The sequence below is a fragment of the Antechinus flavipes genome, chromosome 4, assembly GCF_016432865.1.
Source record: "Antechinus flavipes isolate AdamAnt ecotype Samford, QLD, Australia chromosome 4, AdamAnt_v2, whole genome shotgun sequence".
Taxonomy (NCBI): Eukaryota; Metazoa; Chordata; class Mammalia; order Dasyuromorphia; family Dasyuridae; genus Antechinus; species Antechinus flavipes.
The window spans coordinates 459,678,220-459,697,534 of NC_067401.1; the positions used below are offsets into that span (position 1 = coordinate 459,678,220).

Sequence of the window (19,315 nt, forward strand, 5' to 3'; positions counted from 1 at the left end):
GAGATGAAGTCACTTGCTTGGGGTTGCCCAGTTAATAAGGAGCTAAGGGACTCATAGCTTGATTCTGCACCATGTATGGTTCTAAAATGGGTGCTTTATGTCAAAGGGTCTAAGTCTCCATTAGCTGCAAAAAAGTTACCATTGAGCTTGTTACAGTTCTGCTAAATGCTCAGTTGTCCGTGCTTTCATGCTTCCCCAGCATTCATGAAAGTGCTGTTTTCTTGAAAAAATCGGTTTTGCTCTTTGGGTAGCATTTTCTGACACTATATTCTGTTAGGTTGTTAAAGACTTCTTAGTTGTAAGACTGTGTCTCAGAGCTGTAGAAGCGTGCTCTGATTATGCAGCAGTTGAACCGAAGTCTCTGAATGTTACTCTTTGCCGAGGACTTAGGTCTTGCTAGGAGTTTGTGAATGGGGGGAGAGGGGGGGATTTGGGGTGTTTTTAATGGGGTGAAGGGCCATTCGGCTGGGAGATGCATAAACGAACCAGGAGCCTTTCTTGTCTCTTTCTCTCCTTAGAGGGGGCCCGCAATACATTCAGAAACAAATGTCTTATAATTGCAGTGACTTGGAGCAAACCACTGTGACCGAGGAGACACCTGAAGGAGAAGAGCATCCAGTGGCTGATACAGAAAATAAGTGAGTTCTGCGGTCGGCAGCAGAGCCGGCCCTTGTTGTCTTGTCACCCCATCCCCGGCCTTGCCCTTTCCTGAGCACGTGTGTGGGAGTAGGTCCCCCGGTGCTTGTTGGCTCTTAAACGAGAAGGTTTTGGTCTGGTTAGAAAATGTCATTTGGTTGAAGGTAGAATGGTGATGCTGAGGAAGAGGTGAGGGAAAAGCAAATGATTAGAGTGGCTCTGGGGGGCCCTTTGTCAGTGTTTTGGGGGAGCAAGCTTGGCTTTAAGAGAGATGGCATTCAAGGATCGGGAAAAGAAGTCCAGAGAGAAGTGGTGGCAGGGCACGGCACCTGTTGGGCCTTTAAATACAGCCCCAAGGGCCCGCTGAACTTGCATTTGACATGTGCTTGTTCAAAACCATCTGGATAGTGCTGGTCTGCTTGTAAATCTGCAGGAGCATCATGGGGAGGAGCCAGGGAGGTGGCTAGGAGCTTCAGGCAGTTCTCCCTGGGGCGCCTGAACATAGGTGGTCATTTTGTCTCGGTTTTAAGGCAGAATGAATGATTATAGTTGTGTGCTGGTGTTCACTTCTCCTTGGAATAGTTAGGTAGTCAGAAGTTCATCTGGAAAATCCAGTGGTCCGTGGTGCGTGCCGGACGGCCACAGCGCTGGGTGGTGAGGGCCGGGCTCCTCCGGCTCGGGCCTACGATGCCTTTGCGTCTAGAACCGCTCCTTTAAGGCCAGTGGGACCAGGCTGCGGATGGGGTCCATTCAAAATCCTGTCCTAAGTGATTAGTCCCCCTGCAGGTTGTCAGTATTGGCTGGAGGAAAATTAAAGCCTCAGAAAAGCAGGAAGGTCTTAACCAGGGAGGGGGGAGCGCTTGGCCACAGGACGGGGGCCAGGCTCCCCCTCCCCTCTTAGGGGCTGTCTGTCTGTCACACGCTTCATCTTGATCAGAATGCTTGTATGTAAGGGCTGGCCCAGCTCCTCCCTCCCTAAAGGGGGCGCTCGGGGCACAGATTGCTGCTGTCTGTCTGTCTCCCCCCTCCCCCCCAGGCTGAGATCAGACAGACGCTGGACACCCTCTGTCCAGCAGATTGCAGCTCTTGTTCCAAGGGAGATTTGGCCAGCCTGGTGATGGGCACCCCTGACCTCCCCGTGGCCGGGCTGGTGGTGCAGTCGGAAACCGGGGCCCCTGGAAGCATTTCCAGCTTGGTCCCCGTCACCAGTGGGCTGGAGCAATTTTCCCACGGGCTCTGCGCCCTCCGTGTCTGAGCCGTCTCCTTCCTGCCTCTTAGACATTCTTGGGGGGCCCATGGTGGGGTCTTGTTTGGAGGGCCACAGTCAGTGCAGCAGTCTTTCCTAGGGGTCCGTGAGGTGCTGGGGAGAGAGAGGCCGACCAGGCCCCAGGGCTTCTGTGCATGGGGTGTTATCGAGTGGGGCTTTCTCCCGCCCTGGCTTTGCCATGGCTGGCCAAGTTTGGGGGATGACCAGGAGCAGGGCTGCTGTGGTTGTGGGGAGTGGAGCCCCCAGGAGGGCAGGTAGGGAGGCCCCCCCCCCCCCCCCCCCCCGGGCCACCTGCTGAGTCTCATCTTGTACATTTGAAACTGGGCCCCTGGTGGGTCCTAAGCTCAGTTCCTCCCTAGTGCTCGCTCCCTCTTTGCCTGCTGTCCCCCAGGGCTATCCCCCCGCCTTGACTTTTGCCCTGGCTGAAGCCTTGTCTCCTGTGGAAGTTGGTTGTGCCCTTGAGTGGGCTCGCCCCTGTCCTGCTGCTGCTGGGTCAACAGAGTTTCTTCAGAGGTCTAAGGGCCTCCCCTCCCCATTTCCCCACTCCCCTTCCTCTCCTTGTCACGTCACACATTGCCTAATCTGTTCAGAAGCATTTATCTGGCGCCTGCTGTATGCTCAATGCTAAGGGTATGGAGACAGTCTCCCCTCTGAAGGAAGTCCTGGCTCCCTGGAGGACGCGCTCTTTACAGCACATAAAGCGAGGGTGGGGGGGACTGCAGAGAGGTCTGTGGGGATGCACATGGTCAGGACTCCCCCTTAGTGGTAGCTCTTGGCTGCTGTTCCCCGGGGGTTGTTGGGGGGACATGGAAGTGACAGTGAAGGGCAGAGGGCTCCTCGAAAGGGAAAGGGATTTCCCTTGTGGTGTCTGGGGAAAGTGAGGCAAGAGCGAGGCTGCCAAACCCGTGTCTGGTTCCCTGCTCCAGCCTTGGATTGCTTGGCACCAGAGTAACCTTGTGCCTGCCTCAGTGTCCCCCTCTGTGAAATGGGAATTAGTTTGTGTGCGCGGCGCCTGGCCCATCTTCTCACTCAGACCTGACTTTATGACCCCGTTTGGGGTTTTCTCCAGCTTGTTTTACTGATGAGGAAACTGAGGCAGACGGGGGAAATATCAGGTCCTGAGTCACCCAGCTAGCTAGTGTCTGAGGCTGGATTTGAACTCGGTGTTCTTGAATGCAGCGCCCCCAGCTGCTCGTGCAGTGGGGCCATGCCTTGTTTTTTATGATAATGATAAAAGCCAGTAGTAAATGGCGTGGGAACAAAGGGAATAGAATGCAGCCTGGGGTTGACAGGTCAGTGGCTAAAATGTGTTTTGTCATTTTCCTCTTGGTATTTTTTTTAATATTTTATTTTACTTTATAGTAACTTTATGTTGACAGAATCCATGCCAGGGTAATTTTTTTACAACATTATCCCTTGCACTCGCCTCTGTTCCGATTTTTCCCCTCCCTCTTGGTATTTTCTGTCCAAAAAACCTAAGGCTGTGGAGCAGGTATCAAAGGTCAGCCCAAAATGTTTGTGCTACAGGGAAAGGTTTAGGAAGGTTCCCCCTCCCAGCCCGGCCTCCTCTGAGCAGGTGTCATTGGGAATGCTGGGGCTGGGGCGCTCAGACCCTCCTGCATGGGATGGGGAGGGGCTAGGGTGCTGGGCCCCCTCATTCAGCCCCAGACACTCAACACCTGCTACCTGTAGGCTTGACCTTGATTGCCTTCCCTCCTCTCTCCTCTCCCCAGCGGATGTGTTCATTAACCCCTCCCCCCCATCCTATTTTAGCCTGTTGAGGACAGCACTGCCCTCCAGGGCACCAGCTCTCCCCACCTCATCCAGCCTGGTCCCTTTTGTGCCCCCCTGATCCCTGGGAGAAGTGGCCTGCCCCTGTCTAGCAGCTCAGCTGATGGTCCTGAAGCCAGGATGGGCCTTGGTGCCCCCTTAACGCCCCCTCGTCAGCGTGGCCCCCTCCTGCCCTGGGGCTTTGCCTCCCTGCGGTCCCCCAGCACCCAGCCTCACCAGGGCCCTTCTCGGCTGCCCCTGACCCCTCTACCACTAAATCCCTGTGAGGTGCAAAGGGACTTGTTTCTCCAATCTTTTTAGCCAAGAAATCGCCGTGCAGGCTCCCAAAAGTCTGGCCGCGCGGCCTTGGCTCTGCTGATGGGCCTTTCCTGTGTGCGAGGTGTATACAGCTGGGGCAGAATTGTGTCAGTCTCACAGAACGTTCTTTTCACAGAGAAAACGAAGTTGAAGAGGTGAAGGAGGAGGGCCCGAAGGAGATGACCTTGGATGAATGGAAGGCGATCCAAAACAAGGACCGGGCAAAAGTAGAATTTAATATCCGCAAACCCAACGAGGGCGCCGACGGGCAATGGAAGAAGGGCTTTGTGCTTCACAAGTCCAAGAGCGAGGAGGTGAGTCCCGCTGGCGCCGGGGGCTGCCTGGGTGGCCCGGGGCCGCGGCTTCTGCTTGGGGACGGCCGCGGCTGCTTGCACGAGCCTTTGCTGGGAGTGGTGTCGAGCTGGGGGGAGCCCCCTGCTGTGTGTGTGTAGGGCCCCATTGTGTCTGGGGACCCCCACTTCAAGGACCCCTGCTGTGCATGTGGGGAGCCCCACTCACTTCTGCTTTGGACAAGTGGTCCAGATGGGCTGCCCTTGGTCCCAGGGACAAAAGCCTCACAGAGGGGCCGGAAGCTGGGGCACTTGGGCAGTGCTGGGGCAGGCCACGGCCGGCCCATCCCCCCGGCATGGGTCTCTCTGGCCTCCTTGTAGGCCCGATAGCCCCATCTGGTCCATGGGGTGCCCACGTGACCGCGGCCTAAGCAGGGAGGGCCTCTCCTGCCCTCGTGCTTTCTGCCTGGGGAGAAGCGCCCGCTGTTGCTCGTTGGTCATGGTGACTGTCTGCTCTGTGCTCGCCCTCTGCTGCTGAGGAGGTTTCTTAGCTTTAACCTTGGGACTGCCGTGCTGGTCTTGGGGGCATGTCCTTAACTCCCTTCCGGTCGTGGGGGGGCCCTGCGGCAGGTTGTGGGAGACAGCGCAGGGTCCTGGCGTGCGCCCCCTCCTGGTGGTTGGGTGACCTGCAGGCGCACCCAGGGAGGCAGGGCCGGAGGTGGAGGAAGCGTGATCACCATCCAGTGCTGGGGGGCTGAAGAGACTAAACAGTGAATGTGGAAGAGTTTGGGAGCAAGAGTTGGGTAAAGGGCAGCTTAGGTCTCATGGAGGTGTGAAGGACGCTGATGGGGCAAGCAGGGAAGGGCTCTGGGATCGGCCTTCTCTGCCCCACCCCGCCATGCTGATTTGGGGGAGAATGGGAAAAGTAGGGGGTAAAAGCTAGTATTTTAAGATGATTTTAAGTATCTGGTGACCTCTTGACCCAGATTTGAAGTTTGATCCCTTTTCGCTGACTGATCTTTCACCGTTCCAGGAGTCAGTCTCTGCCCTCAGCTCTCTGTCCCATCTCGTAGATCCCTACCCAGCTCTTCTGGCATAGAAAACCTTCAGACCTCACATGGGGGGGAGGTGCCTGCAGTGAGCGGGGCGGAGACGCCCCCAAGCCCCGAGGCAAGTCTCCTCCCTGGAGAGTCATTGCTCATGCCCTCAGCCAGTCCCCTTTAATACATCACGTGTTTATCATCATCCTTTATTTCACAGAAGACAATTTAAGTCAGGATGTAACGGAGTGAGCTGCTGGTGATTCCCCCAATTTTACTTGTTACTGTTTTAACTGGGGATACTCTTGATAGAGGACAGAGATAAGTAGATCCCAGTGGATCACCCGTCTCTGCCCCTGCACTTGACCACTTGGCACTTAAGAACTGTGTCCTCGCAAAGCTTCGGCGTGCCGCGGCTTACACGGCGTTCTCCCAACATGCCCTTTAAAGACTAGGTACCAGGTAGTGTAAAGTCGTGCTTTTTTCATCGAGACTGGATTTTGTCAGACCCGATTTGGGGGTACCCGTACCCGAGGAAGGCCGTGTCCGTGCGGCCAGAGGAGTGATGGGGCTTCCGTGACGACCGCCTTCCCCCGCCTCCACGTTGGCCTTGGACAACACAGATCCCCCTAAGAGACATTAGGACCTTTAGGAACACTGTAGGGTCCCTGCACTCTGGGCTCTCCTCATTAGTCAGGGACCCCGGTCCTGGCAACCTCAGGGAAAGGGGCAGATGGAGTCGGCCTCCCACAAGTCTTGGCCCCAGGCACAGGAGTCCAGCTTCCCGGGCTTAGAAGGGCTGGGCGAGGAGGAGAGAAGCTCCGGTTTGAACCCCGGCTGCTGCCTTGGCTGTGCGGTCACCAGATCATATAGTAGCCTCAAGTTGGTGCATTTTGTAAAAGTCAGGAATGAGGAAGTTGTAGAAAGTGGGGGAAAGCCCTTTAAGCAAAGCGCCCTTGTTGCTCCTGAGCCCCGTGGTAGCCATGCCTTTGTGTTTTTGTCTTGGCCGCTTCACTTTAGAAATTTCTTGTTCCTTTTTTAAAACATTCCGTATGTAACCTCATTTATTCCTTTCTCCCCTTTTCTTGGGTGTGGACCAATGACTTACCTCAGACGAAGGGGATGACAGAGGTGCAGGGGAGCCCTGTGGAATCAAAGGAGGTGCTGATCTTTTATTTTTTTCTTTTCTAGTTTTAAGTTGGTCCCTTAAGCAGCGAGGCTGTGGCGTGAGGCTCATGTTGCATTTCCCCCTTGGGTAGAGTTCTCCCAGCCAGGTGACAGGTCTCCCCCATTGTGTGGTACTCGGGTTCGGACGCCGGTCCGTAGCACGTGGCTGGCCGGGCCGGTGGGACTCGCTTCGAGGAAGCCGTAGAAGAACTCGTAGCTGCCGGCTTAGCGTTTCCAGGCCCTTGGTGATGATGGTTGGGGCGCTGTGGCCCAGCTTAGTTAATGACCCGAATTGCCAGTGTCCCATTGGAGTCGGTGACAACTAAGATGGGCATGTGGACCTCCTGGCTCCGACGGAGTCTTGTCCATCTGGCCCAGGCTTCTGTCTTCTGGCGAGGGTGCCTGCCGTGGAGGCTGGGGAGAGGGGGGAGAGCCCCGGGGGCCTGGACCCAGCAGCCAGCCTCTCAGGGACACTTCGGAGAGTTTTTAGGGAGCCTGGCAGTCATTGGGTAGTCCTCGAGCCTCAGTGGGTGTCGTCGCTCACATTCAGAGATGCCTTTAGAACTGGGTAACAGAGGGTTTGGTTTGGGAAGAAGTAGATTTTCCAAAATTTAAGGGCCATCTTGATTTTTCCTTCCTTTTGGAGCAAAGAGAAAGTTTTTAGACTGTCGGGCTGTCGCTATGTGGTTAACGGAAGAAAAGGAAGCGGTCTCGGTTTTGTTATCAGATGCTAATGTGCTGTGGACTTGATTTCATATGAGAGATTTGAGATCAGACATTTTCACGACTTGAGACAAACTTAATGGAAATTGGGGTCTGTCTGTTAGGAGATTGGGAAGCCGTTCCTGGCTTTGCCAAAGGACTCACGAGAACATTTCTGTAAGTCATCCCTGTTAGGCTTACGTGGGCTTCCGCTGGTGTCGGACTTGGCAGGAATGGACCTTTGACACCAAAGTGCCATCTTGACGGACACCCCGGCCCCAGTTTATGGCAGCATGTCTGTGTGTAGGAGAGATACTTTAGGAAATTCTACTTTTATAAACTACAAAGGAGAAGTCAACGTGCAAAGCAAATGTGGTAAAGCTAAAAGTTAGGGGAATGTTATCAGGAAGACATCATTTAGTGATACCTTTTAGATGTCAAAACACAGTAAAGTCATACACAAGAGGGCATGGGGAGGGGTGTACTCAAGACAGGTGATTTCTTCATTAAAGTTGGTCGTGAGATCTGTTTTCTATCTATTAATGTTCTTATTTGAGTAACAGCTAAATTAAAAAAAATACAGGTATGTTGAAACTTCTTTTGAATCATGCACTTTTTGTTTTTGTTTGTTTTAAAACTTTTAACCTATTTGGGAAAATTGGGTGCATGGTACCGAGATACTGGTGTGGAAGGTGTCCGTAGGGCCCTCCTGCTGTGCGCCGCACTTCAGGTCGGGTTTGCTTGGGGAGGGGCGGTTGTGTTCTCGCTGCACAGAAATTTGATGTGAATTGGTGTCCATTAAGCGCTCCTTGGCTTTCCCTCGATCCCAGGCTCACACCGAAGAATCTGTGATGGATCATCACTTCCGCAAGCCCGCCAATGATATCACATCCCAGCTGGAGATCAATTTTGGAGATCTTGGTCGCCCGGGACGTGGCGGCAGAGGCGGGCGAGGTGGGCGCGGACGTGGCGGACGACCCAACCGCGGAAGCAGAACTGACAAGGTACGGACCCAAAGGGGCCGCTGGAGGCCTCCGTTAGTGGCAGGCCGGGCTGGGCCTGCTGTGGGTGAAGGGGAGCTTTCTGGCCCATGACTGCCTAAGCCGTAGAGAACTGCCAGCGGTCATTAGAAGTGATGGGCACCCAACAGAGGGCAGGTTGGGGCCGGAGCCCGGCCTCGACTGTGATTGGATACGTGCGAGCACGCACACCCCCTCCCTCCTCAACGCTTTGGTTGGAGAGACTTGGGAATTGTCCTTTTCCTAGAAAGATAGTTTTGCTGTGAAGCACAAACGTTAGCCCGCTGGCCATGTGCAGGCCCCCCTTGGTAGGGGGCTCCCTGATCCCTCGTGTGCGATAGCATCCCCAAACGGAGAAAGAGCTCACCGGGGTCTGCATTAGCAATGGGAATGCTGCACTTGAACAGCAGCACTTGTGTGCGTCGGAGAAATCGGAAACGAACCAGGGACGAGAACTTGGGGTGCGCTCTGACGTCAACTGGCCGGGCCCCGCTTGGGGGGGGAGGCAGGCGCGGGTCTGGGCCCCAGCTCGGGGCACGGCGGGGAGAAGGCTCGGCTAACTTGCCTTCGTTTCTCTTTCAGTCCAGCGCTTCTGCTCCTGACGTAGATGACCCAGAGGCTTTCCCAGCTCTGGCCTAAACTGGACGTCCTAAGCCAACCCTGGTTCCTTTGTGGACCCTACTCCACGAGGCTTGCATGCTTAACGATCCTAAACAACTAAGAAATTTTAAAAAAAAGACTGTCATTCATACCATTCACACCTAAAGACTGAATTTTATCTGTTTTGAAAATGAACTTCTCTCGCTACACAGAAGCAACAATATGGTAGTCAGTTTTGTATTTAGAAATGTAATGGTAGCAGGGATGTTTTCATAATTTTCAGAGATTATGCATTCTTCATGGATACTTTTTTGTATTGCTGCTTGAAAATATGCGTTTCCAAACTTGAAATATAGGTGTGAACAGTGTGTACCAGTTAAAGCTTTCATTTCATTTGTGTTTTTTAATTAAGGATTTTAGATGTTTTCCCTCAACTACAAACTGGTTTTAAATATTGGACATCATTTGTTTTCTTTAGTCCCTGCTTTGCAGTTTGTCACATGTGGTCAAATGGGACATGTACACTTAATTTGGCAAACTTGATCCTGTGTGGAATACTAACTTCCTGGAGTATTTTAACTTAGTTTTAATCATTTCAGTCTTGGAAAGACTGTCGTGGTAGCTGTCATGCTAAATGTTTCCATACAGACAATATCAGTACTTGAAGAGATTCCAAGCACATTGGTCAAGTCACATAACTTTTGATCCAGCAGTCATGCATGGTTCATTAGGCAAAAGTTAGGCCCTATTCATCCTTCCAGCTATCTACACTTGGATGTGAAAATTCTCTCAATTTAAAAAAAAAAATTAAGATTCATGTTCGGTAAGTTGTTTAAACTACTTACTTTTGGTGAGACAAATAACCCCGTCATGTAAGATAGGTATTTGTGGGGGGGAGGGATATTCTATAGGGAGGGGTGGGAGATGGGCTTGATTCGGTTAATGCAGCATATTTGAACTACTGCAGATTAAGTGGCCATTCGGTATGATTTATATATGTCCAGGTTTGATGGGAAAAAATGTACTTTCCATTATTTGGAAGCCGTGTTCTGAAGAAACCAAAGGCGCTTGCTAACTTGGGGAAGAGGGAATATTTTAATTTCCTGAAAGAGAAAAGCAGACTGTTTTGAAATGGTGAGAACTACAGCATGCTGCCTGAAATACATACCAAAAACCTCTTACTGTTTTCTGAATTTGCTATATTGCTTCCATTTCTGGTGTCCAGTTGCTGACAGATGAATGTGTTTATTTTCTCCCCTCTCCCCGTGAGAACTCCTCCCTTCTGGAAAATTAGGTTAATAATTTATCCCTGTGAAAAGGAGCATCACCACTTTCTAAAGACTGAATTTGGAGTTAGCAACTAATAAAGTTTGTTGGTTGTGGTTTTTTTTTTTTTGCCACATTTGTTAGGATATTAGGAAACAGGATTTTCACTTAATGTTAAATACTTTAAACAATTCATTTGTATTTTTTTTAAACGAGGTAGTTAGGAAAACAAATAATGCCCTATTTTAAAAAAAAATAATGTACAGAACAGCCAAGTATTAGAAAACTGAATATGAAAACAAACTCTGGCTTGCTTAACTAGACCTTTTCTACAGAAAAGTTACTTGTGCAAGAGTATTAACACACGTGTATTGATTCTTTGATGCATTTACTTCACTTAATCTCTAGAAAGGAGAATAAGTACAGTAAGGAACTAGATTTTCACTTGAGTGATCTTTCTGTGCTGGTGTTAGTCAATCTTGACACTAAGCATGTTCTTTCTGCATTGGTGCTAACATAGAACAATCTCCTTCGAGTACCTGATGTTAAGACATGTAAATAGAAATCCTCTGGGGATCGCACAAACATAGCCTAGGCTAATCGAGGTGGTCGCTTCTTCAGAACATGGTCTACTGGCCAGCCACGTGGTGACTTTCCAAAGCACATATGTCTAAAACTGCTAGTGTTCAGACAGCACTTTTCTCGTTCCAACTTTTATCGGTTACTGTTTCCATTGTTACCTTAGCCCTTCAGACTCGTAATACAAGCAAATAAAGGCTTGAATCCATGGTTCTGTCCCAGAAATAACCCCCCTGTTGACAAACCAGACCACAGAGCAATATTTGGGTTAATATGTCACATATATAACGATTTTCAAGCCAGCGTGTACTTTAAAGTTGGTCGATCTGTTTCTCTGATAGATGTAAATTTGCTTCTTGGTTCATTTTGTGTCGCGCTAAAACTGTGAACATATCTCTTTGGTGGGTGAAAACTGAAAATAAAGGTTTATTTTCATGCTCTCTTTAAAAAGTCATGAAAACAATTTGAAATAGGAGCCCATTTAGTCATGTGTTAACTGGTTTTTCACCGCTGTGTTTTTCCCAAGGCCTTGGTTTTGTGGGGTTGTCTTGGCCTGTGTTGAACGTGGGGGTGGGATTGGGGGAAACATTAGGCATTTTGGTTAACTAAATGACCTGCTTCGGAAAGCTTCACCTATGAGCTACTACGTCTCAGCAGGAGGATTTAGACCTGAAGTGAGCAGAATTGTTCAGGTAATTGGATTGCTATTTGTAAGTCATTTGAAACACAAGGCATCGTTTGATGTGTTTGAGCATGAAAGTTAATCTTGATTTTTTTTTTTTTAAAGGAAACATTGAGATAAATGATATAAGCTGCTTATTCAACTGAATGCTTTCTCTCCCTCTCCCCCCCTTTTTTAAGGAAGGACAAATTCTGTGATAAAGGTTATCTCCTATAAACAACAGATGTGCTATGCTAGTGGAGACTGACTTGGAATGTTTTGCGCACCTGAGGCTATGGAGACCTTTAGTAACTTTGTGTTGAGATCTTCTGAGCAGCTTCAGTAGACTGAATGTGTAGATTTTTTATTTTTATTTTATTCACCATCTTAGAGGTCAAAATAGAAGGCTTTAAGAGGTGAAAAGGATTCTGTGGGTTATTTTAGGCTTGGAGGGGAGAAGAGCCTTTAATGTTCTCTTAGTATTATGATGCGAATGAGTCTAGTGGAGATAAATTGTGTGTGTGTATATATGGAAAATTATATTCTCGGGCTTCCAGAAGCATTACTAGCTAGTACTTTGAAAATTAAATATCAGAACTGACTTGGATTTTCTCTCTTTTAAGGCTAAACCTTGGCATTGTGTGGAACCAGAGGGCATGCAGGGCAATGATATTTTTTTTAAGACTGGCATGCTAACTTGAAACAATTTTGAACTCAAAAAAAGATTGTGCTTAACCTTGAGCTGACCAGCTCTTAATAAGATGAATTTTAGCTATTTATTCAGTAACAACTTTTCAGTTTTCACTGGTTGAGAGGATTCGGAAAAATAAGTATGCTACTCAGTATAATGTGTTTATAGTCAAATAGGTAATATTATTACCTAAAATAGTCTGAATAATTCTTAGGTAAAGATGCAAATATGGAACAGCATGTTAGTACTCAATGTTTTTGTACCAAGTTAAGCCAAGCCCATGAATTCCTTTTATGTAAGTCATTTAAATTCAGATACAAATAGTTTTTATTTATAACTAATACTTAGGTCATTTGCAAGGTATGTTTGACAGTAGATAGCAGAAACCACCAACTCCAAGTCCCTCATTCATGAATCTAAGTAGGGAACTATCTAAAACAAAGGGAAGGTCACCCACAAGCAAAATGACTTGTGGAACTTCCCAATTATAGCGGATATTGGGGACTTTGCTTATTGGCTTGCTCTGCTGCTGCTCTTCCCAATATTTCTCGTAAAAGAAACCGGAAAAATTTAAAAGGTAATGAACCATTTTGGGCTAAAAAATGTGTGAAGTAGATTATGTTCAAACTGGGGAAATAGCCCTTGAATGTTACAGTCTGTGTAGTACTGTAAATCTTGCTTGAGATGACTACATATGAAATCAAATGGGTTTAGAGAAATTAAGGGAAAAAATGGATGGAAAAACATTGGATAGGAGTTTGGGGAAGAAGAGAAGTTGAAGATGACAGATTAGTCTATTAATCCTTAAAACTATATCCTAAGTGATTACATACATCCACTCAAACTATGGGAAAGTGGGGAGGTGTTAAGTTATAGGGGACAGGATGGCCTTGATCAGCTCATAAATGAGGGGCAAGAAAAACATCAGTTCTGGACAGATGGGCGGCACCTGGCTTTCTGTCAACTTGCAGCGCTTGTTGGACTGCATGATGTTGAGGCAGAAACAGAACTGGAAGCTGACAGTATTTTACATTAACTTTGTGCCTGGAGCAGGGCGGGGTGGGGGGCACAGTGGCAGGATGTGGAAGGGGAAATGGAATTGGTCACTTCCCGAGGTTAAAGGAGCTGAGGGATGTTGTTCAGGCTGATTGTAAAACACTTGATCTTATCATTCATACTTGCCATATGGTGTCTGATTTATGTACAAGCGCATTTTTCTGCTTTTTTCCTTTGGTTTCCAAAGCAGGCTTTTGAGTTGGGTACTGGAAGGACCTTGCCCAATATCCAAGAATAAATAGGCCAGCCTTTCTGCAAAGATGCTGCTGGGGTCATTTAGGAAATTCAGTGTGTCTACTCATACTTTGGCAGTTGTATTTCTTAAGCAGTCAAGAAAATCTCATTAATGAAGTGTGAGTCTAAAACTATCAAAGAATTTGTGGTAATTAAAATTTAATAACATAACCATAAAGCTCAATGGGAAATGTCCCACACAGTGGTTTGCGTGGTGTTTGGCATTTTTTTTTGGTTCCCACAAAGGCTTGGATGGTAATTCCCTTTTGTCGATGAGGATATTGGAAAACTAACCTACTTGAAAACCGTAAGTGACCCATTGGAGGTATCCAATCCTTTGAACATTTGCTTACTAATCACATCTGAGCAGAAGACAGCTTCAGAGGATATCTGTATCCATTTAGGAAAAATGTCTTGACTTTTGTGCCCTTAGTTGCTATTGGATAGTATTTAAATTGGACTTAGAAAGACCTGAATTCAGCTGAAATATGAGTTGTGTGACTCCAGGCTAGTCACTTAAAGCCCCTAGTCTGTTTACTAGTCTGTAAAAAGGAGATGATGGCACCGGCCTTTCAGGATGCTGTGAGGATCAAATGGACTTACACACAGATCATTTGCTGCAAGCCTTTATGCGCAATGTAAATAAGACTTCTTTATCCACAAAGGTTGGCTTTTGATAGGATCTGGAGTTTTAATTGGCACAGGACCAAACCTAAAAATATTGTGCCAAGTTACTTTTGGTGACTTGGTCCCTTGGTAGCATTGGTGGATTTGAATGCATCTGTGTAATCTTCAGTTCTTTTTCTAAAGTATTTTAGATTTTTGAAGGAAAAGCTTAAAAACAATGTCTGATAGTATAATCTATCAACTTGGACTCCATTATTTTACTGTATTATTCCTGGTGATGAAATGTACAGAAAATGCCTGGCAAACTTTCTCTCTCTTTTTTTTTTTTTTCCTTTTCTTTGAATCCTGGCCGCATTTAGTTGAATTATGTTGGAGTGGATAGACATGCTTAGTAATGTTCAGAATTTTACTGTTACCTTACTTGGTCAGTAGTTTGGGGGGTAGTCTTGCTTCTTCAAGACTAAACATCACCAAGTGTTTGACATGTGCTTTTTTTTTTTTTTTTTAATAAAATTTAGGATGAATAGATTATCATTCCATTTGCCCTCCTTGGTTCATAGGTGTCATAGATCTTTAGAATGAGGGAAGCTGTAGGATTGACGCAACCATCATTTTCTGGTGGTTAGCACATAAGGTTGTGTTCTTTGAAACATCTATTCCCTGGGGTGCTCTTTGCAGGGCAGACTTTAGGTTCATGAAGCCCTGAGATTATTTTACTATTATGATTGAAAACAAGCTTAATATTTTGATTGGTTGACCCACTAGGTTATTCTGGCCTTGTGAGGCCTTTAAATATTGAAACCCAAGTCAGACCCTGTTGATATAAGGGCCTAAGGTTGTAGCTCTCATGCCCAGTGCACATGTCTTGTGTGTTTTGATTGAGCGGTTGCTTACCAAACACAGCAAAGTTGAGTCTAATGGCTAAATGCCAGTTGACCTCAGGGCCCAGTTACATGCGACAATCAGGATCAGCCACCCACCTGAATACTCTTCCATCAACCTCAGAATGAACAGACTGGCTTTATACAAACAGTCTCATTAGATGGAGAGTTTCCCCAGGTTTTCCTACTCTGGGATGTACTATAATAACACAGACATGGTCGTGCAAGAGCCGGTAGGCACTGGAAATCTTAGTGGAGACTGGATTGAAATCATTGACAAAGGCACATAATACTGATGGGGATTTTAGTATCTTAGCTAATTAGGTCAATAAGCTGTTGGTGAGGATCATTATCTTGCAGATTGACAAGTGATTTTTTTGAAGATTTCCTTTTGAAATTGGCAAAAATCTAGCATGCCAGGACTACTTTTTATCTGATAGTTTTATGCACCAAGACCAGTGCAAATTGTCTTTGCTCATATCAATTAGGAAAATAATATTTCCTCATGATCTGAAAAAGAAGTGGACGGTTTTGACTGCTTGATGGAAGTTTTGTCTCTAAGGAAGGGCTGCCAAGAAGTTGACCCTTTTCCAGTTCTCACCAGTCCTGGCTTTGACAGAATGGTCAAGCTTGGTCCCTGGAGTTGTGCAACTTGGGAAGTTCCTGCAGATGTGTCGAAGGAAGGGAGCACCTGATTGCACCTGTTGGAAGGGGACGGTGGCCGCTGAAGAAGGACTTCCCTGCTTTTAGCCACACTGGATTTTAAAAATGTAGTTAAAAGATGGCAGTAGCCATGCTTTTTAAAACAAGGTGTCTCTTTCTGAAAAGCTCTCTTGTTGCTTTGAAAGCTATCCTGCTCTATCAGTATCAGGAGGGAAGAACTTGGAAAGGAGATGGGGAGCGAGTTAATGAAAACATGGAAACTCATTTTCGTGTGCTTTGGGAAAGGCAGAGGAAACTAGGTTTATCCTGAATCAGCAACTTAAGCTTACTCTGTTAAAAATCAAGAGACCAGACCTGGGGAAATCACAGCTTATTGGGCTCTGAAGAAAAGGGTGGGAGGGAAATGGATTTATTCCTTTGTGAAAGAAATCAAATTCCAGTTTCTAAATAGTCTTGGAAAGTCCTATTTTCTCAAGAGAAACTCCCTCTCTCCACAAATTTGGGGTTCCAACATTGACCAAACCTTTTACTTTAAGTAGGCATTGGCTGTTTTGAACCCTGGGACAGGTAGGATGTGAGTAGAATGGAATTTTAAACAGGAGCATGGACAATGACAGCTTCAGAAGACCTGTTCTTGTTGGTCTTCCTCCAGCATTGGAAGCTTTGCTTTAAAAGTACATCAATCTAGTGTAGTTTGGTTTGCCTTGAGATTTAACAAATCCCAAGTACCCACCATGACAGTTGGGTACCCAGAGACAAGAAGGCCTCTGAGTCAAATGCAACCTCACACACCTTTTTGCCTCTGTTTTCTTATCCGTTACAACTAACTGAAGAAGGGAATGAATGGCAAACCGCTCCAGCATCTTTTGGATGTGACTGAAATGGAGGAAATAAGTTCTGGAGTTCCCCCCCTACTTGGTATATAATGTTCTCTTCTAGACAACTGCTGTTTTTCATTTCTGAGACAATATTCCCTTAAGCAGAACTACCCTGAGGAAGTTAGCTAAGCTTTAAAATGTTAAAATGGTCAACGTTCTGAAATGGGCTCCATCATGTCCACTGGCCATCAGAAGACTGAAGTTTGAGGGTTAATTTATGTCTTTGGAATCGTGGGCGTGTGGATCCAAAGTCCTACAGAATATTTACCCAGACCTTACTCCTCAAGCGACTGATTTCCTGAAGCTGTAAAATCCACAAAACACTTCCTTGGGCTTCACCAAGCATTATTGGTTATTGGAAAGCAAATGAGCAGTTTGTCTGCTAGAATGATTCACTCGGGAGCTGTTCTGGCCCAGTAGAGGATGAATATGAAATTCTGGACTGCTTCGGATTATTGATGAATGGCATGGTTTAAAACTTGGAAGACAGAGTTGGGACCGTGCATCTTAAAGGCAAGGAGTGACCTTGGAAATAATCTACAAGTGGATTCTGGGTTTTTCTTTCCAATGCCCCTGCCAAGTTCCCTAGTGTTGGAATGGTCCTGTTTACAGTGCTAGTCCCTGGCTGTTGTGTTCCTACTCACAGGGGCCCCAGCTCTCTTCTACCTTAATGGACACATTTACCTCGTTTTGATGGATAGTCTAGAGAAATTGTGCATTACCTTGGGGGGATTAGTGTCTGGACTTAACCTCAGCAGTAGGGAACGATGGGTTCCTTCCTCCAGCTCCTGGCAGTTATGATGGTGAGGAGTTTCAGTTTCTCTGGTCTTCATCGGGTTAAGAGTGGGAGTTCAACAACCCTAAACACGTGTGAATTGAAGTACTGGATCATGTGACTCACTGAATGTTTTCTCAGAATGACAGTTGTAGTCAAGGCATAGGAACCTTAAGCTGACAGAATTCTTTGAAAAAGAATTAGACAAAACCCAAGGCTGAGGACGTTCAGACGGTGCTTCAGGATTTTGGGATGAAGGCTTCCCTGTTTGCTGGCATAACAATGGGACAGAATGATGAACGGGGCCCAAATGAGTGATTCTCCCCAAATCCCTTTCTTAATAACCCAGATCCCCGCAGTCTCTGTGGGTCTTTGTCCACTTTGGCCAGAGCGGCTAAGGTGTGAGAGGGAGGGTTAAGTGGTTTGTGTTCTTTGTGGAGGCACTGATGGCTGGGAAAGAAGCCAGGAGCCCGAGTGCCCAGGGAGCCTGGGTGCCCAAGGAGCCTCTGCCTCCCGAAGTCTCATCAATGGACCACTTCCATTAGTGCCCGGGGCCTCGAGGGCACAGGAATTCTGCCTTTTGGAGGCTCACAGCAGATTGTGGAGAGACGGTGAGTGTCATCCAGGAAGCTGGCCCCCGGCTGTGCACTGTTGGGGGCACTCATGAGGGATGGTGGGGAGGGGGACACTTGGGATAGATGGCAAGGAGGGTACACTTGTGATAGTGGGGAGGGGGGCACTCCTGGTGAGGAGGGGGGCACTTGGATGGTGAAGGAGACACTTGTAATGGATGGTGGGGAGGGGGGCACTCATTGAAACGAGCACCGCCTTAGCCTCGGCTCCCCTCCCAGGTTGGCGAGAAGCGAGGTGCCCGTTGGCCCCTTCCACCTCCTAGAGGTGCAGGGTTTGGCGTTCGGTGGCGCAGCGGGCGGCTCTGCCGGGTTGGTCAGAGAGCAATTGCCACCTTGGCTCAAAAGGGACAGTGCGGGCGAAGATGGGCCCTGGCCTGGGAGGTGTGTCTGGGCAGACTTGTGCCCTTCTCTGTGCCTCCACCCCAGACACACAGACACACACGCAGGACTTCAGAGCTTGCACTGATGGAGACTAAGGGGAGCAGCTGCTACGGGATTCTAAAGCTCTGTTCCCCCCAACTTGGGTGACCAGGACTGTTACAATGTCAAGGAAATAGAATTTTGTGGGGAGCCCCACCCAGGGTGGACGAAGCCCACCCATAGGCGAGTCCCGGCCTGAGGCTGGGACAAAAGTGACTCCCCCGGTCAGAGCCACAAGCCCAGAAGGGAGGAAGGGATGGGAGGGAGGGAAGTGGGGGGAGAAGGAAAAGCAGCCGCAGCCGTGCCGTATTCTGTTTTTCCCAAGGGCTGGAGAAGCGACCTCCCAAGCTCGGAGGAGACTGCTTTCTGCAGGGGCTCACAGCAAAGACGGCCCGTGGGGGCTCGTGATGCTGCTGCAGACATCCAAGCTCCCACGTACCGAAGCTCGCCAAGCACGTCACACGGCCCTTGGCCCGGCAAAGGGGGCCGTTACTGCGCCCAGTGACGGATGGGCTGAGGTTGGTGACATCTCCCGTCCCTCCCGGCTCCCGGAATGGCCGTCTTTCCCCTGGGGACCCAACTGTGTCCTAAGGCAGTTCTGCAAGGTGGGAACTCTGCTGACCAATGGAGATGAGCCCCACTCACCGGCTGCGGTAAGAGAGCTTCCTTCCATGGGGAAATTAGACTGGTTTCAAAAACGGAGTGAGAAGGGTCCAGGGCAGTAACCCAGCAACTGCGCAAGGTGGGCAATGTGACTATTGTTTCCGTTGTACAGATGGAGAAACTGAGGTGACTTGCCCAGTCAGGAGGAATTTAACCCAGTTCTCTCCCATTTCCCAGCTGGGCCAATCTATTTCTCAATATCTTTTTTTAATTAACATTTTTCATTCTCAAAATATTGACATGGATAATTTTAAACATTCACTCTTACAAAACCTTGTGTTCTAGTTTTTTTCCTCCCTTTTCCCCACCCCCTCCCCTAGATGGCAAGTGATCCAATATATGTGCATTTCTTCTATGCCTATTTCCACATTTATTATGCTGCACAAGGAAAATCAGATAAAAAAGAAAAAATGAGAGAGAAAACAGTGCAAGGAAACAACAAAAATGTAAAAGTGCTATGTTGTGGGCCCCACTCAGTCC

At 48.0% G+C, this 19,315-nt stretch overlaps 1 protein-coding gene across 1 annotated transcript; it reads left to right on the forward strand.

Moving 5' to 3' along the window:
- Positions 1-503: 503 nt before the first annotated feature.
- Positions 504-9,190, forward strand: SERBP1 (SERPINE1 mRNA binding protein 1). The gene is made up of 5 exons (XM_051999464.1): positions 504-638; positions 4,128-4,305; positions 6,435-6,482; positions 8,021-8,194; positions 8,792-9,190. The coding sequence occupies exons 1-5, from the start codon at positions 547-549 to the stop codon at positions 8,846-8,848; spliced, it is 549 nt and encodes a 182-aa protein (XP_051855424.1). The 5' UTR covers positions 504-546; the 3' UTR covers positions 8,849-9,190.
- The last annotated feature ends 10,125 nt before the right edge of the window (positions 9,191-19,315 follow it).

Bases quoted from the DNA above. Each gene is read 5' to 3' on its own strand.
- SERBP1 (XM_051999464.1), top strand. From the start codon at position 547: ATGTCTTATAATTGCAGTGACTTGGAGCAAACCACTGTGACCGAGGAG. The intron at 639-4,127 runs GTGAGTTCTGCG...TTCTTTTCACAG, and splicing joins GTGGCTGATACAGAAAATAA to AGAAAACGAAGTTGAAGAGG. The intron at 6,483-8,020 runs GTGCTGATCTTT...CCTCGATCCCAG, and splicing joins GCCCTGTGGAATCAAAGGAG to GCTCACACCGAAGAATCTGT.